The sequence below is a fragment of the Eschrichtius robustus genome, chromosome 6 (genome assembly GCF_028021215.1).
Source record: "Eschrichtius robustus isolate mEscRob2 chromosome 6, mEscRob2.pri, whole genome shotgun sequence".
Taxonomy (NCBI): Eukaryota; Metazoa; Chordata; class Mammalia; order Artiodactyla; family Eschrichtiidae; genus Eschrichtius; species Eschrichtius robustus.
In genome coordinates this window covers 20,263,466-20,288,422 of record NC_090829.1, presented here as the reverse complement: position 1 = coordinate 20,288,422, position 24,957 = coordinate 20,263,466, and the positions used below count along the sequence as shown (strand labels likewise).

Here is a 24,957-nt window from a genome sequence, read left to right as displayed (position 1 = left end):
TCATAAATATGGTTAGATAACTTTAAGTTGACTTTTATACTGACCAATTCATAAATTATTTGGAAGTAGAAGGAGACCTTGGAGACATTTTATCCACCCCTTCTTTCCCAACTATACAGATAACTAAGACAAGGCCCCAAGTAGATGAAGTGAGTGGAAGTAAGCATATGATAGTAGTTTTTATATTTATGGTCTTGGTTTCTTTAGACCCATTTATACCATTGAGACCTTTGGCATTTTTTAGCTGGTCTGCTTAGTAAGTGAAAAATAGGTTATACTAACAGTGTGGTGAATTATATGCTGATGAATTATAGTCTAATGGTTCTGTGGACGAATAGGCTTTCCTAGAGTTTGTCTGCTTCTGCCAGTATGTGTTTCTTCATTCTCCCAAATAAAGGTGTTTTAGTGGTGCAGTATTCATGATTCTGTATTTGTTTTTGTCTCCATCATTACAGGTTCATGTCAGGGCTGGCCTTTTTCATGGTACCGAACTCCTGTGTAAAACCGTTGTAAGCTCAGAGATATCAGGGAAAAATGATCATATTTGGAATGAACCACTGGAATTTGATATCAATACTTGTGACCTGCCACGAATGGCTCGATTATGTTTCGCTGTTTATGCAGTTTTGGATAAAGTGAAAACGAAGAAATCAACTAAAGCTATTAATCCCTCTAAATATCAGACCATCAGGAAATCTGGAAAAGTGGTAATTATATACTAACTTCTGAAAATTTTTTATAATGGACTAATAATAACATAATGGAATAATTTAAAAACTTTGAAATAATAGAGTAATATAAATGAAATTATGTCATATAACTTTTGTCCCTAAGAACTGATTTCTAAAAAAGACAGTAAGTCTCCATTTTATGTCCTTTTCATTTTTCTTTTGGCAACTTTTAGTGTATGTCATACTGTAAGTGTTCTATTATAAATGTAATCCTTTTTAGAAAATAGTTTAAAAAGAATGAAGAGATTTAAAATATTACAGGTCCACAGTCCTTTAACTGAAGTTTCAGGTGCCAGATATGTTTGAGAATTCAAAATTTTATGCATTTTAGAAAGATCATAGATCACTCAACACACCTTGTAGGGTCTGGGACACAACTCTGTAATCAAACACATCAGTTTCTAGCAGTGAAATATATGAATATTCACACTAAATGAGACAAATGAAGGCTGTCATTTAGCTTCATGTTATTTCTGGTCATGTTTTAGTGTTATATGAGTTATGAACAAACCTTTAGTTGTCAGAGTTTCTTGGACTTTGAAATTGTGGATAAAAGATGGTGAACGTGTTCTTATGTTCTCATCTTCCATTTCATATTTTTATTCAAGTCTTTTTAATTTTCTTCTTACTTTATGGAAAGTTTTTTTTTGGAGGATGGAGACATGAATTTTATACATTTTAAAAAGTCTGGTGACTATATTTATCTACATGAATTTGTATCCTTTTATTCTTAACATGAGAATATAAGCCTTTCCTCTGGTTATTATCATATAGTGTTTTAAAAAATGAATTTTATTGTCTAAAAAGTCACATAAGAGTTATTTCCTTAGTTTTTTTCCTCCACCGCTAGAGAGTTTTACTCAGAGTGTTCAAGTATTTATAGTTTTTTCATAGACTGTGACCAGATTAATTAGTCTGAGTGTCTACATAAAAGTCCTATTAGCTTGGTGCTTCCTTTTTAGAAATATAAATAAATTCTACAATACCTAGAGACATTGCCTTCTGCTAAATTAAGATTTATATAGACTGAAAGATCTTAAAACATATAATCTAACATATCACACATATTTTCTTGAATCATTAAAAATTCCTCATCATTTCCAATGGCTGCACAATAAATATTCTACTTTTTGGATACTGTATTTTATTCTGAGACATTAATTGGCTTTTAGGATTTTCTTTAACCATTATAAAGATGTTGAACATCTTTCCATGTACATCTTGTTTTTATATTGGATGGTTTTGGGGGAAATCATCTAGAAAGCTAGAAACTTCTAGAACTAACATTATTGAAGCAAAGGGTATGTGCGTGTTCACACCTTAAAGTTTATTCTTAGCATATTTATGCAATGGTATCTTTTTCAACAGGATTATCCTGTAGCCTGGGTAAATACGATGGTTTTTGACTTTAAAGGACAGTTGAGATCTGGAGATATAATATTGCACAGCTGGTCTTCATTTCCTGGTAAGATTTACATCCTAATCCTTAGTGTTAAAGAATAATTTTTGGCATGTGGAGTAGTTAACATTTTTTTATGACTCACTCTTTTTTCAGTCCAGTAAAGAAACCATCTTTTCATATTTTTATTGTTTATTCTAAACAGAATTCCCAAGATTATTTTAATATACTTAAAAGTGATTTGTATCTGAATATATTTATTTTGATGACGATTTTCTCACCTTAAATGTTTTATTGTTACAGGTTTTTGAGACATTCTCCTAAGGAACAATGTCTTCTTTATAACAATCTCTATGGTTCCTAGTTGTACTAAATTTCTGCTTCTGCACTAGAAGGAACATTAACTAACATGGGAAGGATAGTAAAGACCCTTCCTTCCTCTTTAGTTGGCGTTATCTTGAAATTTGAGCTAAGAGGAACACCTTCCACAAGCCTGTATTTCTCAAATACTACTCAGAGTATCCCTGTGAGGTAGATGGCTTTGTCCCATTTTATAGATGAGAAAAGTGAAGTTCAGCCATAAGCCAGTCTTACATAATTGCTTCTTCAAACTTAGGATTTGTCCAAAAGATTGCTTGACTCTTTCCATTGTTCCTACTGCTTTCCCAAATGTGGGAAATTTTCAGTGTTATCTTTGCATTATAATAGTGAGGGGTTTTTTTTGGTCTTCATAGTTGGTTAATATATATAGTAAAATTGTGCACTTATTTGCATTTAAAAATTATTTTGTGGGTGACACATTTAAAAATGTTCTATTTTAGTAGTTGCTACCTGAGAAATTGTTTTTGGATAATCAGCTATCCATGAACATATTTATAAACTGCTCACATCCTAGCATTTTATTTGTATATATTCTTTTATTCCTACCCTTTCCTGCATATACCTCCAATAATTTTCACTAATCACATTATTCCCCCAATATAGGAGAGCAGTGTGCTCTTCTTAAGAGGAACTGTAGTTTCACAGTTAGAGTAAAAATTATTCATTTCAGCAGTAAACTTTTTTGCAAATCTTAATTTAGACTCACACATGTTCTCCAAAATCAGTAAGCAACTTAACTGATATTTTTAGAAAAATTGACAATTTTTTGCAATTAACTTGGTATATCATGGACCTGAATTTATCTCTAACAAAATGTTAGAGATGTTTGTTCTGCATGTTTGGTTCTAGAATTCACATTTATCCTAGTAGGAGCAAGCCGGAAACACAGGAACTACAAATACCCTTAATTTCTAGAGTACCTAGGTCATCATTAGAAGGTTTATAATCACATTTATTGGTTGCTTTTGTATTTCCAGAATTCTTCATGTATATAGCAGAAAATACAAATATAAATTTCTACTTTTCTCCCTATTCTTAAATAAAATAGCATATTCTGTGCGGTGTTCTGTTCTCCATATGTTTGGGGCAGATAATACTAAATTGCTACACTTGACTTTAGATAGGTTGCATTTGATAGGACTAATAAATATAACGCTACTAGATAGCACAAATATAGGATATTAATTTGCTGAGAAATCAGCTTCAGAAGTGTATAAATTATGAGAATTCCTTCAGTCCAGGTCAAAATGGAATCTGTGAGAGGTGAGAGTATTAAACAAGATAAGCAAAGGGTTGATTAAGGAGCTGAAACTTGTAAATATTGGATGGGTCAAAAAAGTGCCTTCGGTTTTTTTAAGTAAAAATAAAAGACACATTTTTCATTTTCACCAAGAACTTTATTGAACAACATATTCACCTTTTTGTTCCACCACCTTCTGCCATTTTTCAGGCAACTTCATAATTCCATCTTCCCAAAACTTTTTATCTTTTTGAGAAAAGAACTGTTCCAGGTGCACAGTCTTCCAGGGAATTGAAATTTTTTCCACTAAGAGAATTTTGTAAAGACCAAAATCAGTGGAAATCCGAAGGTGCAATGTCTGGGGAATACAGCCGGATGAATCAGAACTTTCCAGCCAAGCTGTAACAGTTTTTGCCTGGTCATCAAAGAAACATGCAGTCTTGTATTATCCTAATGGAAGATTATACGTTTTAGATTAGTCTGTTGACTAATTCCAGACGGTTTTTGTCGAGTGCCGCTTTCACTTGGTCTAATTGGGAGCAGTACTTGTTGGAATTAATTGTTTTGTTTTCCGGAAGGAGCTCATAATGGATGACTCCCTTCCAATCCCACCATATGCACAACATCACCTTCTTTGGATGAAGACCGGCCTTTGGTGTGGTTGGTGGTGGTTCATTTCGCTTGCCCCGCGATTTCTCCCATTCCACATTGTTGTACAGCATCCACTTTTCATCTCCCGTCACAATTTGTTTTAAAAACGGGATGCTTTCATTACGTTTCAGTAGAGAATTGCATGCGGAAATATGGTTAAGAAGGTTTTTTTTTGCTTAACTTATGTGGAACCCAAACATCAAAGCAATTCACGTAACTAAACTGGTGCAAATAATTTTCAGCGCTTGATTTGGATATTTTGAGTATGTCGTCTGTCTCCCGTGTGGTATATCGTTGATTGCTCTCAATTGATGTCTCGATTTGATCGCTATCAACTTCAACTGTTCCACCCGACCGCAGAGCATCGTCCAGCAAGAAATCTCCGACACAAAACTTTGCAAACCACTTTTGACACGTTCGAACAGTCATAGCACCTTCTCCATACACTGCACAAATCTTTTTGTGTTTCAGTTGCATTTTTACCTTTCTTGAAACAATAAAGCATAATATGCCGAAAATGTTGCTTTTTTTCTTCCATCTTCAATATTAAAATGTCTACACAGAAATTCACCAATTTTGATAAGTCTTTTTTTTAATGCACGCTGATATGACAGCTGTCACACACAATCTAACAAAATTGTTTCAAATGAAGTTAAAGACAGCTAAGTGCTATTAGATCCATCTTACGGAAAAAACTGAACGAACCTTTTGGACCACCCAATACTTTGTCAAGATTTTCTAGCTTTGGGAGATAATTCTCAGTGTGCATACTACCTGGACATTAAGCCTGGACAGAATGTACTTTTATCTTTTATTTCCTTAGGAAGTACAAAAGAACAACTGTGCAAAAAATCAGTTATAAGAAAAGAGAAATTAGTTTGCAGAGAGGAGACGTTAGTTTGTACTGCTAACTCTTGTTTTCTCAGGGTTTAATGTGTCTTCAACAGTTTACTTCTCTGTGAAATGAGAAAGTTATATGAGCTCTAGGGTTTAAGATAACATTGAAATTCTGATTCCCATGCCCAATCTGTGAATAGAACATATTTAGGGTGGTAGAGATGAGGAAGGAGTGCCTTGAAGAATGTCACAGTTGGTGAGGTTAAAGAAGTACCACTTGGATGGAATGTTTGAGAAACTACCAGAGAAGGTGTTTAACTACATCAGCAGTTATGAGATTATAGAGGAACATTACCAACATTAGGTTTGTCAAAAGCAATGTTATTAATGACTCTCAAAATATCAGTTTGGGTACTGTGATGACCCTGGAAATCAGAACATATGTGACTAAGGAATTGATATATAGTGATGAAATAATAAAAATTCCTATGGGCCACCTAATTTTGATGGGACGAGAGCAGTTCCAATTTTTTTTTTTTTGTAGATTTAGAATACTTGAACACATTTGAAGAAAGAGGTGAGGTAGCTATTAATTTCTGTTAAGTTTTTCATTTTAAAGATGTATATAAACTCATGTTCAAATTTTGTGCCAAGCATTAAGAAAATTAGAGGCTTACTGATACTGTCTGCCAAACTTCCTTAGGTGACACACTTTTAAAGTAATGGATTGAAATCCATTAAAGTTTTGTTTTAGTTTCAAAAACATTTTCCTAAGAATCAAAATTATTTGCATGTTTTAGATGAGCTTGAAGAAATGTTGAATCCAATGGGAACTGTTCAAACAAATCCATATACTGAAAATGCAACAGCTTTGCACATCAGATTCCCAGAGACTAAAAAACAACCTTATTACTATCCTCCCTTTGATAAGGTAAGCTAATTATTTAAAGGGCCACTGTGTATGAAATAATTGGATTATTAGTTCTCGGCTCTATATGTTTATCATTTAAGCGATATATGTCTTTCTCTTTCAAGACGTCATATACATTTACATCTTGGTTCAGTGGAAAGACCACTTAGCAGGAAGCCAGCTGTATTTAGTACTGGCTTTATCACTGACCGAGTGAGACATGGCCCCTCTGGAGTTCAGATTCCTCATTTATAAAATGAGGAAATCATAATTGTTCTCTGAGGTCCTTTTCAATTACAAGGGCTATAAATGCATTCATATGTAAATCTAATAAACATGTGAAACGTGCAGTGAAACGTGCCCAGCATGTTGGTTCAGATTAAAGACAATCACTACTGTGTTAGAGTTGGTATTCAAAGAACAGATTATTTATGTTGAATATTAATATAGTAGGACTTCCTAAGGTGCTGTTATTTTTGTAGAATCTATAGCAAGGGCTTCTATTTCTCAACACATTTCCTTAGTCTACAGGCTGCATGTTTTGGGGATATCGAGAGTGTCTGGTGGGGGTTGAAAACTGGGCTATGATCATTTACGTGCTAAGAGAGCTGAGCTGTCATATGTTGTACCTTCAGGTTTGGCCTCTTTGTTTCAGGTATGATTGATGCTGATTTTCGTGAGGAAATCTTTGAGCAAATTCTCACATAATAAACAGGAATTTTATTTGATTTACTTAATGCATGTGAGACCAAGCTGCCTTTAAAAATTGGTATTATACTAAAATTTCAACTAATCTACCTATACACTTAATTGTATTTAACATTCAGCACTATCAGACCTATACAGAGTAGATTTTAAATATAGTGTGTAAATTAAATTAATGTAACTCAAATGTTTCTTTATTTTCAATTTAGTTGAATTTTATCCACGTTAGAAGTAATTTTTCATTTCATTTTTTTTAAATGTTCTTCCGATCAGTAATATACAACAAAATTAAAATTTGTGATTATTACAACAGTAGAAATCTCACATGTCAAGAACCATATACCTTAGTGTTACACTGAGTAGAAGAAGGTACATTTTGATGCATCCATTACATTTCTGCTATGGCTTTATTCCTTAGAATAGGAATTTATCCATAAACTATAGCTACTTGTGATACAGTTAAAAGTCCAAGCTCTGACTTTTTTTGTGTTCAATTATGGTATGTGTTCAACAGTCATTTATAGTTTCTTTTGGATCAAATGAGTTGCTTTTTGAAGTGTTTTTACAAATATAATATCTTGGGAAAATTTAAGTATTATTAATCTAATATTTCAGGATAAGTCCAGTTTCTTTAAAATGTTCTGTTTCAGCATTGTTGTCAACAGAGTTGTCTACAACTGGCCACTAAACTTTCCTTTTGCCTTTCTGATCCCTTGGAGAGTCTGTCTTTGAAGATCTACTTGGGATGGAAATTTTAGTCTTTAAATATGTATAATATATTTATTGGTTTTCTTTTAATTGTACAATTTTATATATGATCATTAAAATATATAATGCAGATATAAAAAGTGAAAGTTCCTTGTATTTTTATTTAATGTTTTTTGCTGTACTTGTATACATTTTGCTTTTCAAATCAACTTTTATGGTTATTGCTTAATTTTATTAAATATAACCTCATTTTATCACATAACAACCTTATGAAATAGGATGGAAATTACCAGTACATTTTACACATAAGGATTCAATTAAATTATTTGTGGAGGTTTAGTCAACTCAGTAACTGGACATGGAGCTTCAGATTTTTTTACCTGCTGAGCCTTCCCAATAGACTAGTGGGTTCCCCATCTTTTCAAGAATCAGAGCCTCTTTTGAACTTAATGAATTTAAAAAATATTTTTAGGTTCTCCCTTGATATTACTTCTACTTTTGATATCTGTTAATTCAGAAGAAAACATGACAAATGACAGAAACTTATTCTTTGTTTCATAACTCTTACATAACTACATTTTCTTAACCAGAAAATATTTACCTATATTAAAATTTTGTTCACATATTACAAGCCACTGCTTATTTTATCTATAGACAATCCTAGTGTACCCTGGGAGTTAACAGTCCTTTATAGTAATACCATTGCTTCCTGGTTGTCAAGAGTTTGAAGACTGGGAATCACTGCATAATACCATTTTGCATTTAAAATTCATGCTTATGTTATAAAAACCACAGAAATGCCAGATCATATGTAGCTCCTTATAGTCTGTGTACAAGTGTAGTAATTTACACTTAAAATTTTACAAATACAAGAGCCAAATTTTAATTTTCTTAATTTTTTTAAACAGATTATTGAAAAGGCAGCTGAGATTGCAAGCAGTGATAGTGCTAATGTATCAGTAAGTATCAAGGTTTTAAAATAGCCCTTATTACAAAGTTGTGTTCATTATTAGTTACCTTCATGTCATACAGGAGACCATGCTCATATGCAAGAACAGTCTGAGTGTGTGTGAGTATGTACATGCTAATATTTTGTTAAATGGCAGCTGTTTGTGGTTGGTCTGTGTTCAGCTGGTAAGCCCTTTTCTGATACAAGCACAGGTTGAGCAGGTAGTCTGTAAGGGATGCTATAACACCTCATAGATTAACAATACCATCTTTTTTAATATTATTCAGTTGAATGAGGAGGCTGTAATTTTCTTTATTTCTTTGATATAACAGAGCAGATATATTCAAGGCAGGTTTCGCAATGCTGGGGACCCAGGTTTCTTGCATCTTGGTGCTCTTTCATGTTAATATGTAGTTCTTGTCTCATGTAATATTGGTGCTTCAGCTTCCTACATTACTACTCTCCAGCCCACAGGAACAGGAAAAGCAAGACTAGAGGCTGCACCCATTCTTTTTGAGGATATCATTAATATGCTTCATTTCTGCTCACGTTTCATTAGCCATAACTTAGTCATATGGCCATACCTAACTATAAGTGAGGCTTGTAAATGTAGTTGTTAGCTGGGCAGTCGTGTGCTTGGCTAAGAGTAAGAGATTGTAGTTAATAAAGTAAGAAGGGGAGAATGCATATTAGGAGACAAATAGCAGTCTCTGCTACATACACCATTCCCATAGTTTCTGCCCAAAGACTACAAAATAGATTACTTTATTTAGTTTACAATATATATAATATTTCTACCATCTGTATTTTTTAGTTTAATTTTTTGACTTTCACTTTAAGACTTTGCTGAGTTTTAATCTGTTTTTTTCTTTTCATGTCACCAGTTTATAACTTTCAAGTGACTTTAGTAATGCCATTCTATATAGAATGGTAATTAGATAGAAGCCAGGAGACAAATGGAGATAATGTATATGCTTTTGTTATTTGCACAGAATGAAAGCACTATTTAATGTTGGTTAGTTGGAGAAGCATCTGGCCCAGGCTGTCTTCTATTTTTGTTTGTTTCCCTTTTTTTTCTTTTCTTTTTTTCTTTTTTAATTGAAGTATAGTTGATTTACAGTGTTTCAGGTGTACAGCAAACTGATTCGGTTTCATATATATTTATATATATTTTTTCACATTCTTTTCCATTATAGATTATTACAAGATATTGAATATAGTTTCCTGTGCTATACACAGGAAACTATATTCAGTAGTTTGAATAAAGTTGATTATCTATTTGATATATAGTAGTGTGTATCTGTAATCCCAAACTCCTAGTTTATCCCTTCCACCTTACCCCTTTGGTAACTGTATGTTTGTTTTCTGTGTCTCTTCTATTTCTGTTTTGTAGATAAGTTCATTTGTATGTTCACTTAGTATGGTAATCTCTAGGTTCATCCATGTTGCTGCAAATGGCATTATTTCATTTTTTAAAAAATTTATTTTATTGAAGTATAGTTGATTTACAATGTTGTGTTAATATCTACTGTACAGCAAACTGATTCAGTTATACATATATATACACATATTCTTTTCCATTATGGTTTATCACAGGATATTGAATGTAGTTCCCTGTGCTATGCAATAGGAATTATTTCATTCTTTTATGACTAATATTCCATTGTGGCGTGTGTGTGTGCACATGCAAATACCACATCTTCTTTATCCGTTCGTCTATCATTGGACATTTAGTTTGCTTCCATGTTTCGGCTATTGTAAATAGTGCTGCTATGAACATCGGTGTGCATGGATATTTTCAAATTAGAGTTTTCATCTTTTCCGGGTATATGCTCAGGAGTGGAATGGTTGGATCATATGGCCACTCTATTTTTAGTTTTTTAAGGAAACGCCATACTGTTTTCCATTGTGTGGCTGCACCAGTTTACATTCCCACCAACAGTGTAGTAAGGTTCCCTTTTCTCTACACCCTTTCCAGTATTTATTAATTGTAGATTTTTTGTTGATGGCCATTCTGACTGGTGTGAGGTAGTACCTCATTGTTGTTTTGATTTGCATTTCTCTAATAATTAGAGATGTCGATCATCTTTTCTTGTGCCTGTTTCCATCTGTACGTCTTCTTTGGAGAAATGTCTATTTAGGTGTTCTGCCCATCTTTCTATTGGGTTGTTTGTTTGTTTTTGATATTGAGCTGTATAAGCTGTTTGTATATTTTGGAAATTAATCCCTTGTTGCTTGCATCGTTTGAAAATGTTTTCTCCCATTCTGTAGGTTGTCTTTTCATTTTGTTCACGATTTCCTTTGTGTAAAAGCTTTTAAGTTTAACTGTGTCCCATTTGTTTATTTTTGCTTTTGTTTCAGTTACTCTAGGGGACAGATCCAAAAAAATATTGCTCTGATTCATGTCTGAGTGTTTTGCCTATGTTTTCCACTAGGAATCTTATAGTACCATTTTGAGTTTATTTTTGTATGTGGTGTTAGAGAATGTTCTGATTTCATTCTTTTACATGTAGCTGTCCAGTTTCCCCAGTGCAACTTATTGAAGAGACTGTCTTTTCTCCATTGTATATTCTTGCCTTCTTTGTTGTAGATTAATTGACCATAAATGTGCGGATTTATTCCTGAGCTTTCTGTTCGGTTCCATTGATCTATGTGTCTGTTTTTGTGCCAGTACCATACTGTTTTGATTACTGTAGCTTTATAGCATAGTCTGAAGTCAGGGAACGTGATTGCTCCAGTTCCATTCTTCTTTCTCAAGATTGTTTTGGCTATTCCGCAGGCTGTCTTCTGCTTTACCATTAGAGTTCTCAAAAATTTCAGTAGCCTTTCAGTGCAAGTTATTTGCTACTACAAATACTTTAAGAGTACAGTTGACCCTTGAACAACACAGGTTTGAACTGTGTGGGTCCTCTTACACGCAGATTTTTTTTCATTAAATAGGTACTACAGTACCACATGATCTGCAGTTTGATTGAATTCATGGATGCAGAACCTTGGGTACAGAGTATCAACTGTAAAATTATACATGGATTTTTGACTGTGCAGGTGGTCTGCATCCCTAATCCCCATATTGTTCAAGGGTCAAGTGTAGCTCTCTATAATGAAATAAGTTTATTATAAGTATACACTTACCAGCTTGTCTGGCAATTACTGAAACATATAATTACAGTTTAAGAAATAACAGTTATGTAGGCCTATCTTCATTCTCATGCCTATTTTTAGTTACCTTTTATTAGTCTTAATATTGCTCCTTGAACATCAGAAGCGTAAGTTAATTTTTATTATTTCTGCTGTGATCTACTGCTGCCTTACCTAAATCAGAGAGTTCCCTCCTTACTGACGATGCAATATTCTTGCCCGGATTTTTTTTTTTTTTTTTAAATAATCCCACGTGCAAGATCTTCTTTATGGTAATGCAGGATCTTTTTTAGCTGCAGCATGCGGGATCTTTAGTTGCGACGTGCGGGGATCTTGTAGTTGCTGCATGTGGGATCTTTAGTTGTGGCATGCAAACTCTTAGTTGCGGCATGTGGGATCTGGTTCCCTGAGTGTGGAGTCTTAGCCACTGGACCACCAGGGAAGTCCCTCTTGCCCAGGTTTGATGTACTTTTTTATCTTTTTTGGTGGGTACATTAATAAATTGTGTGAAACCAAAAATGAAAGTTTTTAAAATAACTGCCACTTACCTTTCTCGCTCAGAGATAACTATATAAACAGTTTAGCTTTGTGTGTAAATATCTATATATTTTTAAAATATATGAGATCTTTATATATATAGTTTCTTCCTTTTTCATGTAACGCATTTTATGGATCTTGTCATGTCTGTATGAAGAGCTCCCCTGCTCTCTTTATAAAGCCTTGTTTACATTTCATGGCATTAATTATTGATAGCCATTAGTTATTAAATATTCATACCTCTACTGATGGATGTTTTGCTTCTTTCTAATTATTTTCCACTGAAGCTGTGTTGCAGTGAATACTTTGTGCGTCTTTATATACATGTTTGTATTTTGTACTATGGATTCCTAGAAATGAAATTATAGATTGAAAGGTATGTCCCTTTTTAATAAGAATTCTGCCAAATTGCATACCCTAAAAGAGTTAAAATTTACAACACACCCACACTGTGAACATAAAAATGGTGTCACTATTTTAACTTGCATTCTTTTATTATTAGTCAGGTTGGAGTTTGTTTCTTTTTTCTTTTTAAAATTTTATTTATCTTTTAAAAGATTTCTGTTAATTCCTTTTTCATGGCTATAATGTCACCTTAGTTCTCTCTGAGGAATTAAATAATCTTGTTTTTGAAGTGGTCTTGCTTCTGCTTTTGACATCTGTCTATCTTCATATGGGTTTTTCTCAATATTTGGTGATTCTTAGTTTAGCTCTTTTGTACTTGTGACTCCCTGGTTGTTTGCTTATTCACTGTAATCTGTGTTCAATATCTGTAAGACTTAGGGTAGACTGTGCTGACAATGGGTCTCCTGTATGAAGATTTCCATACCTTCTGAGATCAGGTGGCTCCTTATGACTCAGTACCCATGCTCCTCACCTCAGTCTAGGGCTGATCCCATTGCTGTTTCAGCTCAGCATAAACAGAGCAAGGGGCATGCCTGACCAAAGCAGCTGCTCCATGTGCAGATCCTGTGATAACTCCCCTGACGATTCCCCCTGGCCTCCTCTCATCCCTTGTATCCTCTGATTCTGAGCTGGAATGCCTCCTGGAACTGTGTGTTTCACTACCGCTTGAATCTCAGCAGATCTGATCCCTGATCCTATCTACTTTCTCTCATTAAAGGATTCCTATGTTACGCATTTTCCCTTGTATCCTAGAACTGTTACTGATCTATATTTTTATTTTGATTTATTTATTTGGCTGCGTTAGGTCTTAGTTGCAGCCCGCGAATCTTTGTTGCAGCATGCGAGATCTTTTGTTGTGGTGTGGACTTCTCTTTAGTTGTGGTGTGCGGGCTCAGTAGTTGCAGCATGCAGGCTTAGTTGCCCCACGGCATGTGGGATCTTAGTTCCCCGACCAGAGATTGAACCCGCGTCCCCTGCATTGGAAGGTGGATTCTTAACCACCGGACCACCAGGGAAGTCCCACTGATTAGTATTTTTAAATACTTAAGGTACTTCATGGTCTTTTGAATGAAAGGAATGAAGAGAACTAAGTTCTCATTCCACTGTTTAATCCACTCTTCATGTGTATGCCAAGAGCATGTTACATTCCTTAATAAGACCATGGTAAGTTGACTTGTTGAATTGTGTGTGTGTGTACATTTATAGGTATATAGATATATATTAAACATGTATACGTATAATATGTACACACATACAATTTATTTTTGAATTTACCAACACCTTACAAAGGAACTTAAGCCTGCTCTTGGAATTAAAAAAAATTTTTTTAATTGTAGTAAAGTACACATAAAATTTACCGTCTTAATCATTTTCAAGTGTACAGTTCACAAGTGTTAAGTATATTCACAATATACTTAAAACATTGTTATGCAATTGATATCCAGAACTTTTTAATCTTGCAAAATTGAAACTCTGTATCCATTAAACAACTCCCCATTTTCCCTTCCCCTCAGACCGTGACATCCACTGTTCTACTTTCTGTCTCTATGAATTTGACCATTCTAGAAACCTCATATAAATGGAATCATACAGTATTTTATCTTCCTGTGACTGGCTTATTTCACATAGTGTAATGTCTTTAAGGTTAATCCATGTTATAGCATGTCAAAATTTCCTTCCTTTTTAAGGCTGAATAATATTCCATTGCGTGTATGTACCAGATTTTGTTTATCCATTCATTCGTCAATGGACCCTTGGTTCGCGTCCACATTTTAGCTATTGTGAATAACGCTGCTATGAACATGAGTGTACAATATATTTTTGAGATGTTGCTTTCAATTCTTTTGGGTATATACCCAGAAGTAGAATTGCTGGATCATATGGTAATTCAATTTTTCATTTTTTGAGGAACTGCCAGTGTTTTCCACAGTGGCTGTACCATTTCACATTCCCACCAACTGCAAAAGGATTCCAGTTTTTCCATATCCTTCCCAACGCTTCTGTTCTTTTGATGGTGTTAAGCCTAATAGGTGTTGGCAATTTCTTTTTGTTTTTTTTTGTCTGCATCAGGTCTTAGTTGCGGCACACGGGATCTTTGTTGCTGTGCGCGGGCTTCTCTCTAGTTGTGACATGGAGGCTCCAGGGCACGTGGGCTCTGTAGTTGTGGCGTGAGGGTTCCAGAGCACATGGGCTCTGTAGTTTGCGGCACGCAGGCTCTCTAGTTGAGGCTCATGGGCTTAGTTGCCCCGTGGCATGTTGGATCTTAGTTCCCTGACCAGGGATCGAACCTGCATCCCCTGCATTGTAAGGTGGATTCTTTACCACTGGACCAGCAGGGAAGTCCCAGTGTTGGCATTTTTTAAAACAGGTGGTTGTCAAGGATCATGGGTCTGTAGAATAGAAAAAAATGTGGTCTTTGTGAATGAATTATGATTATTGAATTGGCAGCTTTTGATCTTCCTATCCAGTGGTTCTCAACCTGAGGCTATTTTGCCTTCAGTGGGGCATTTGGCATTGTCTCAAAATTTTCTTAGTTATCTCAAGTCATGGGAGGTTGTTTCTGGCACATAGTGAGTAGAGTTCAGGGGCTGCTAAACTGTCTACCATGTACAGGACCATCCTCCTACAACAAGATAGCATGGGGGTTGAGAAACCCTGCTCTAATTTAAAATGTGTGTTATCAAGTTTGTCTTATTGCAGAAACCCAGACACAAAATCTTAATGGCTGGCTTTTGTGAATGAAGATGATGACTCAGCTTTTAGTTCAGAGGTTCTGGAGATCTACCTAGAATGTTTTCTTAGTAGAATGATTTGGGGTCTTTACAGCCTTCAATTTTAGGGAAGGAAAGAGCAAACATGTTTTTAAAAATTTCAAACTCACTGAAAACTTGGGAGAAGAGTACAAAGAATTCCCATACAACTTTCATCCAGCTTCCCCAACGGTTAACATTTTACCACATTTGTTTTATCGTTTTGAGTGTGTGTATTCAATTCTTTCTGAATCATTTGAAATGAGGTGACATACATCATGACATTTTATCCTTTAATTCTTCAGTGTATATTTCCTAAAAACAAGGATATTCTCATAACTAACCAGAATCAATTCATAAAAATCAGGAAAATAATATTGATACAGTTCTGTTGTCTAATTCACACATTCCATTCATATTTAGCCAATTGTCTCAATAATGTCCTTTATAAGTCCAGGATCCAACCCAGGATTACTTGTTGCATTTCTTTAACATGTGTCTTTAGTTTTCTTCATTCTAGAATAGTCCCTCAGTCTTTCCTTATCTTTAACGACTCTGATGTTTTTTAAGAATACAAGCCGGTTACTTTGTAGAATGTCACTCAGTTTGGATTTGCCTAATGTTTTGTCATGATCAGATTCCAGCTACGCATTTTTAGCATAAATAGATTGAAGTGGTAGTTTGTTCTTACTGCATTTTACTCAAAGGCAAACAATGTCAACCTGTCCCATTACTGTTGACGTTAATTATTATCACTTGGTTAGTATAGCGTCTACTAGGTTTTTCTACTGTAAAGTTAATAAGTAAGTAGTTTGTGGGCATATTTTGAGACTAAGTAAACATACTGTTTCACATCTAACTTTCATCCACTTGTTTTAATATTTATTAATATATCTTGCCTGAACCAGTATTATTACAATGGTTTGCCATATGCTGATTTTCAAATTTATTTTCCTTTTGGATTTGTTAGTTGACTTATACCATGGGGTCGAGGTTTTTCTTCTCCCCCATTTATTTACTTACTTTAAAAAAAATTATTGGATTTGTGATTTCTGTTTTATTTAATGACTTATAATTAGTAACTGTCATTAATTTTGATGTTCAGATTTTACCTAGATTTGGCCAGTGGCAACCCATTCAAGTTCCGTCTTGAGTCTTTTTGACATGTCTTTATAGACGATTCTTTGAGCGTTTCCTTCTTTCTGGTACAACAAAGTGTTCCAAGGCTCATCTGGTATTTTCTGTACCCTAGCTTTGGATTCAGTCATTTCTCCCAGGAGACCTGATTCCTTTTACTTGTTAAAAGTATTTAGAATCCAAGTTCTGGGCACTGGGTATGCTCATTACCCTTGGCATGCAATTGCATCTAGGCCTTTTCATGAAACACAACTAGGTAGTATGTGTTTGACTGCATAATATTTGAGCATATATAAGCACAGAGATATATTTCTTTATCTGTCTGTTAAAAACTATAAGTTCTTATCAATGTCTCCAATTTGGATTCACCACCACAGGATTTTTTTCTAGCCTTTTGCCTTAACATATTTTAAATTACCTTTTCTGACAGTGAGAAATCTGGATTCCTGTGAACCTTAACATATTTACTTATTTGCTCAATTCTCTGTAATCAATCTCCCAATCATATAAACATCTTCTCAGTCTCTTTCCCACCAGCCCTGACTACATGGGCTGTCTCATCCTCCGGTTGTGTGTTGGTCAGTCTGGCCAACACATAGTTAATTCCATCCTTGACAAGCACACGGCTAACACGCTGTTTTGAGTTTCTAGCCCCTCTGAATATGACAGATGAGTTTTCCAGCCCCACCACCCCAGTAAGGAATGGGAAAGAGCCACAGTCTTTTTTTCATTTGATTATGGCAAGATATATATGTTGTGTTTTATTTTGGTCAGTAATCACTATTATAATGTGTATATAATTATGAAAAATCTAAACATAAAAACAAAGCAGAGAATATAGGTGTTAACTTTCATTGCTTTCTACCATTATTTTAATGCAAGCATTTTAACATGTGTGTAAGTTCATCAATTGCACTACAGTGTAATTTTTCATTGCTGATTGTTCTGAGTTTTGTAAAAGGATGTAAGATTCTGTGGTTTTTTTTGGCTTACTGGCACATTTCTGGTAGTTGTTTGTTTTTACCTTGGCTTTATCCAGTGCTGTGCTTTTCATAGTTCAGTAAACAATCACACTACAATTATACAGCTAACCCCCTGCTCTTCCCTCTTCATTTATTCCTAGGTCTTCAGGATATTTACTTACAGTAGGTCTGTAGTGTCTAATTTTGATCCATGAAATTACAGTAGTCTGCTAGGTTTTGCGCTATTTAACTTAACAGCAGTCTGCCTTTCTCAGGCATGAGCAATTTATACTTTTTGTTGTTTGCAGTAACAGGTTTCACTTTTATATGTAAATGTAGGAGTTACATTTTCAAATTCTGATAACTTCTTATGATCATTTTGCAAAGAAAAAAGAAACTCAGTCAAGTTTGTAAAATAAAGCATACCCTTTTTAGATTGAGGCTCTGAGTATAAAACTGTAATCATACATAGAGAGAGAGAGAGAGAGAGAGTGTGTGTGTGTGTGTGTGTGTGTGTGTGTAAGACTTAATTTTTGCGAAGAGCATTTTAGACTCACAACAAAATTGGGAGGACCGTACAAAGATTTGCCATATATCCGTGCCCCTGCACATGTATAGCCTCCCTCATTATCAACATCACTCACCAGAATGGTACATTTATTACTAAGGATGAATCTACATTAATACATCATAATCACTCAAATGTCCATAGTTTACCTTAGGTTTCATTCTTGCTGTTGTGCATTCTGTGGGTTTGGGCACATGTATAATGACATATATCCATCATTATAATATCATACCAAGTAATTTCTCTGCCTTGCAAATCTGTGCTCTGCCTATTCATTCCCTCACACTACCTTCTATCCCTGGCAACCACTGATCTTTTTATTGTCTCCATAGTTTTGCCTTTTTCCAGAATGTTGTAGTCAGCATCATTTTACATGTAGCCTTTTCAGATTGGCTTCTTTCACTTAGTCATATGCATTTAAGGTTCCTCCATGTCTTTTTGCGGGATGATAGCTCATTTCTTTTAGTGCTAAATAATATTCCATTGTCTGTAGGTATTACAGTTTATCCATTCACCTACTGAAGGACATCTTGGTTGCTTCCAACTTTTGGCAGTTTTGAATAAAGCCAAATAAACATCCGTTTACAAGTTTTTTTGTGGGCATAAGTTTTCAACTCCTTTTGGTAAATAGCCAAGGGGCATGATTACTGGATCGTATGGTAAGAGTATATTTAGTTTTGTAAGAAATCGCCAAATTGTCTTCCTAAGGGACTGTAGTATTTTGCATTTCCACTAGCAATGAATAAGAGTTGCTCCACATCCTTAGCAGCATTTGATGTTGTCAGTGTTCTGGATTTGGGCCATTCTAATAGGTATGCAGTCATATTTCATTTTTGTTTTAATTTGCATTTCCCTGCTGACATGATATTAAGCATCTTTTTATATATATTTTTTTGCCAACTGTATATCTTATTTGATGAGGTGTCTGTTCAGGTCTTTGATCCATATTTTTTTGTCTGGTGGTTTTCTTGTTGTTGAGTTGTAAGAGTTCTTTGTATATTTTGGATAACAGTCCTTTATCAGATATGTCTTTTTGCAAATATTTTCTCCCAGTCTGTGCCTTATCTTTTCATTCTCTTGACAATGTCTTTTGCAGAGCAGATAATTTTATTTTTTTATTTTTTTTAAATAAATTTATTTATTTATATTTATTTTTGGCTGTGTTGGGTCTTCGTTTCTGTGTGAGGGCTTTCTCTAGTTGCGGCAAGCGGGGGCCACTCTTCATTGCGGTGCGCGGGCCTCTCACTATCGCGGCCTCTCTGGTTGCGGAGCACAGGCTCCAGACGCGCAGGCTCAGTAGCTGTGGCTCACGGGCTTAGTTGCTCTGCGGCATGTGGGATCTTCCCAGACCAGGGCTCGAACCCGTGTCCCCTGCATTGGCAGGCAGATTCTCAACCACTGCACCACCAGGGAAGCCCCAGAGCAGATAATTTTAAATTTAATGAAGTCCAAGGTATCAGTTCTTTCAATGACGGATCATGCGTTTGGTGTTACATGTTAAAAGTTATTGCTAAACCCAAAGTCATCTAGATTTTCTCCTGTGTTCTTCTAGGAGTTTTATAGTTTTGCTTTTCACGTTTATTTTTATCTAAGTCAGGTAGTGTCGGTCCTTCAACCTTGTTTTTTTTAGAATAAATTTTATTTATTTATTCTTGGCTGTGTTGGGTCTTCGTTGCTGCGTGCGGGCTTTCTCCAGTTGCGGCGAGTGGGGGCTACTCATCCTTGCAGTGCACAGGCTTCTCATTGCGGTGGCTTCTCTTGTTGCAGAGCATGGGCTCTAGGCGTGCGGGCATCAGTAGTTGTGGCACATGGGCTCAGTAGTTGTGGCTCACGGGCTCCAGGATGCAGGCTCAGTAGTTGTGGCGCACAGGCTTAGTTGCTCCGTGGCATGTGAGATCTTCCCAGACCAGGGCTCGAACCCATGTCCCCTGCATTGACAGGTGAATTCTTAACCACTGCACCACCAGGGAAGTCCCTGTAGTAAGTTTTAAAATAAGGAAATGTGAAACCGCCACCAGGGAAGTCCCTCAACCTTGGTCTTTCTTCTTCCATACTGTGTTGACTATTCTGGGTCTTTTGCCTTTCCATATAATTTTAGAATCAGTTTGTTGATATCCACATAATAACTTACTGGGATTTAAATTGGGTTTGAATTGAATCTGTTGATATTAAGTTGGGAAGAACTGACAATATTGTGATTGTCAGTTCATGGATAAGAATATTGACAATATTCTTATCCGTGAACATGGACTATATCTCCATTTGTTTAATTCCTTGATTACTTTCATAAGAGTTCTGTAGTTTTCTCATATAGATCTTGTACGTATGTTGTTAATTTCATACCTGTTTCCTTATTTTGGGGTGCTAATGTAAATGTTATTGCGTTTTAAATTTCAAATTCCGCTTATTTATTGCTAATACATAAGAAAAGGATTTACTTTTATATATTGACCTTGTATCCCACAATTGCTGTAATTGCTTATTAGTTCCAATGGTGTTTTTGTTGATTCTTTCAGATTTTCTACATAGACAATCATGTCATCCTAATTATTTTAACATATGCATATACTATTTTGAATCTCACTACTTTAGAAAATTAGTGATATGACTTTTATTTATTTTAATGTTTATATGAAATCCCAGTTAAAATAATTTCAAGTACAAAATAATATGCTAATGGAATATAAATCCTTACAGAATCTTGTCAGATAATTCTGGAGATTTTTTTGGGGGGGTGGGGGGTAAGGAAAGGATATGCTTTCGCCTAAATGGTTTAGGTTTTCTTTAAATATGGGGAAATGTACCTTTTTCTTTTTATTTTCTTTATTTAATAAATTTATTTTATTTATTTATTTTTGGCTGCGTTGGGTCTTCATTGCTGCACGCGGGCTTTCTCTAGTTGCAGCAAGCAGGGGCTTCTCTTCATTGCAGTGGCTTCTCTTGTTGTGGAGCACAGGCTCTAGGCACGCAGGCTTCACTAGTTGTGGCACACAGGCTCAGTAGTTGTGGCTCATGGGCTCTAGAGTGCAGGCTCAGTAGTTGTGGCACACGGGTTTAGTTGCTCCATGGCATGTGGGATCTTCCCAGATCAGGGTTCGAACCTGCATTGGTAGGCGGATTCTTAACCACTGCACCACCAGGGAAGCCCCCCTTTTTCTTTTAATGTTAGTATAATTCAGAGTCTGGATTCAAAAAATAGTATGGTCCATTTTCTTTATTTTAATATATTCTTATAAGGATTGGGAGAGAAAATGGGATAACAGTATTTTTTTATGTTTACTTTTAGCCAAGTTTCAGTCCTTACTCTAAATGTTTTAATGCCTCAGAGCCAAGAAGGCACCTATTAATTTTTTTTAAAACTTTATAAATTTGGTTCATCTTTGATTTTGTTTTTTTCTTTATAGAAATTAAAAATTAAAAATTAAAAAAGATGAGAAACTCAGTTCAAATAATGACTTCTTTTTAATCCAAATTACAATTCTGCCACCTAGTGTTTGCATACGGATTTTTTATCAGTATTCTTTTTTCTTCCTTTTAAAAAACTGTTTGAGAATAATATTTTCCTTCATCCTTAGCTTACAAATTTAATATTCAGCTTAAGAAAAACTTTTAAAGGGGTATCCAACTTTTTACGGAATTAGATTGTTAATATCTCAAATTTTAAAGCTCTTAAATTGTTGAAAAATTCATTGCGTAGTTAACCCTTGAACAACACGGGTTTGAACTGTGCAGATCCACTTACAGGTGGATTTTTTTCAATAAACACGTACTGCAGTACTACGTGAACCGTGGTTGGTTGAATCTACGAATTTAGGGATTTTCTACTGCTTGGGGGTTGGTGCCTCTAACCCCTGTGTTCAAGGTTTGCCCGTGATGTTTACACAGTTCAGTTCTGTGATGAGTAATTTTACTTTCTTAGAGTCGAGGTGGAAAGAAGTTTCTTGCTGTACTGAAAGAAATCTTGGACAGGGATCCGTTGTCTCAACTGTGTGAGAATGAAATGGATCTTATTTGGACGTTGCGACAAGACTGCAGAGAGAATTTCCCACAGTCATTGCCAAAATTACTGCTGTCAATCAAGTGGAATAAACTTGAGGATGTTGCTCAGGTAACAAAAGATCATTTCTGTAACTCCATTCAGCAGTATATGTTACTTTGTTGATTTCATGTAAATTGTCCTTTCCTACATAGGTACATTTCCATAGGTTGGATAATTTTCTGCAGGAGAAATTTTGAGGTTTTAAACTCTTACGTATTCTGGTCTAAATGGTAAACCAGAAAGTTTTAAGATTTCAAAATCCCAGATTCTGGGTAGGTTTTCTATATCTTTTACTAAAGATAATTAAGACTTAGGTCTTGGTGTAATCATCTGTAATTACTACCAGCATGTGGTAGGTTCTGGGCTACTTCTAACAGTTTCATCAATGAACTCCAAGGTTTTAATCTTAAGACGCTTTGCAGTGAGTGTCCTAAAATGAATATGTATTGTTTGAAAATTACCTCTTTTGTAAAAGTTAACATTTTAGATCATAAGCCATTTAGATCAATTTTACTGTTTATTTAAAGTTGGTCAGTGTTGATGAATATTTGCCTTTAAGCAGAGAAGAAAAAGGGGAAAAAATGTTTGATCCAAAAAAAAACCACCAGATTTTAGCTACTTGAAAAGCACTGGCATTATTAAATTCACTTGGTCATCAGTGCTCTACAGAAAGATTCTTGAAATTATTTTTTAATCTGAATGAATACATTTGGCATATTAAAATAACGATATTCACCTTACTTGAATTCAACTGATCTTTTAAAATTTTTTCTTGTCTTATTAAATCTATAATGACTTTAAAAATTTAGTCAAGAAATGTATATTTCTTTTAATCAGGTATATTTTTTTAAATCTTTGATTTTATTGTTTTACTTCGTAAATTAAGTTTAGAAAGGATTTCTTTTGAGTTTATTCCTAGGGTCTAACAATTTTTTTGGAATCATGTTACAAAATTATATGATGTGCCTTGTTTAAACTGGTTACACAGACCACATGAAAATTACTTACTCTGAAAAGGAACTATTTTTGTCATCTAGATAGATTTTAATTGTTCTGACACAGTTGTCTTCTAACCATTTATTTATTTAAATTCAAGGTTAGTTTTCTATGAACCCCCCTAATGGTTGAATATAAGCATTTTTTAACTGGCACATTTGCCTACTTCTCAATGAATAGCATTCGGTTCTAAGTGCCTATCCAAGAAATGCATCATATTATTATTTTGCATATAATTAGAATAGAAAAAAGTTTCTTGCTGTACTCTTAAGATATCTGAGAGGGAGGTTTTGTATGTCAACTGTCAGAAAATGGAATGAGACAATTCAGGCTTAATATTTCTTTATTCGAACCCCAGGGACAGAAATTTTTACACTGAGGAGTTTAGTTTAGTATATTTGTCTCATTTCCATGAGTAAATCTAAAGCATTGTTTTCAGATATAACTTAACTTCCTCCATTGTGGTAGAAGAAAGTCTGTAGTGTAACTTAATATTCTTATAGAAAAACCTAAATGTGTGTAAGGAAGTATAGGAAGGCATGAATTTCACAATCCTAATCCCCCCTTTTAGTAGTCTAGAAAAGAAAATCAGTGGAATAAAAAGTAATGTGTTTTGGCTTCTCCCCCAACCCTATCCCATTGCCAGTTACACTGAACTGGTACAAGAGACTATAAACTGTATTTTCAATGAATTGACTACCTGAGAGAAGTGGAGAGTCAGAGCCTGGTGCACATATTCTGCAGGCATATGCCATGGGTGAAAATTCTATAGAAGAGTAGCCTCCCATTAATCCACAGGAAAACATTCTGTTGGCATACTGCAGAAGGGGTTTCAATAGTCTCTGCAGCAGACAGGTAATTAATTAGTCAGCACTGCTTTCACTATTTATATGGCTGAGTCAGATTTCCCTTCCCTATTTGCTTCCATAGCTTTCCCCAAACTGAAGTGATGAGTTTTGGTAATTTATTTAATTTTATGTTTATATTATTGATTTAATAATTATAAATAATCTAGCAAAAGTTATAACTCTTCAATAGTAGGTCTGCTTTTAACCTATACCATAGTTGAACCTCTGGTATTACATAACATTATCTATCCTTTACAGTATTGTCTTTGTGGAGCAGTGTATTCCACGTGTTAACTGGGGATGCTAGGAGGTTTTTTTAAACTATCTTTTCAGACCCTCAAGAAACAGTCCCCTTTATCCATAAGGAGGACTGCTAGTCCATTAGGGCCCTGGGGAAAGTGGGCAGGGAGCCCCATCAGTGATAAAACGTGGGGTGACGTAGGTGTTTCATATCTTTAAAGCAGTATTGCTCAAACTTCTGTTCATTATTACACTCCTTAGGACCCTTTTTACATATTTTCCCCTAATAGCCCCATCCCCATGGGATTTTGATACCACAGGTAAGTGTATGTCTGCCTATGTAGTGTATGCATATATGTACTTTATATGTTAAAAGAGCAAGTATAAGACAATCTTTTTATTCAGTACAAGTTTAAGAATAATTGAACCAAAATTTAAGGTAAAAGTTAAAATGTGAAAACTAACATTTCAGTGTATTTGTTGAATAACTGATGTAATTCATTATGTAAATTGTAATGTATCACATTTCATATCCATGTTAGTAATTTATGTAAATGTATATTAAAAAGGCAATGCAGTCAACTTTTAAAAATTATTCAAAAGGGTTATTTTTTTCTGCTAATGTAAAATAATTGAAAATTAATTTTTAAAAAATTATCATTAGAGAACTTAACTTTTAAATTTGCTTCATATGAGAAGATACCTTTTAACTTACCTGCTAGATACTTATTTAGATATTGACTTTTTTTGAGCACTTGACAAGTTAATGAGAGGTTGAATAATTTGGAGAATTAAAATAATAAAATAAATTATTTTTATGTAATTT

The 24,957-nt window shown here is 34.7% G+C and overlaps 1 protein-coding gene across 3 annotated transcripts in view; it reads left to right on the top strand.

Annotated features, from left to right (window-relative positions):
• Positions 1 to 24,957, top strand: part of PIK3CB (phosphatidylinositol-4,5-bisphosphate 3-kinase catalytic subunit beta) — a 195,865-nt gene that overhangs the window by 130,088 nt on the left and 40,820 nt on the right. For all 3 annotated transcript variants that reach the window (XM_068545993.1, XM_068545994.1, XM_068545995.1), the window contains 5 exons: positions 456 to 707; positions 2,100 to 2,196; positions 6,040 to 6,170; positions 8,471 to 8,521; positions 21,928 to 22,116. In XM_068545993.1, the coding sequence (XP_068402094.1) occupies positions 456 to 707; positions 2,100 to 2,196; positions 6,040 to 6,170; positions 8,471 to 8,521; positions 21,928 to 22,116 (720 nt within the window). The remainder of the gene's footprint in view (positions 1 to 455; positions 708 to 2,099; positions 2,197 to 6,039; positions 6,171 to 8,470; positions 8,522 to 21,927; positions 22,117 to 24,957) is intronic.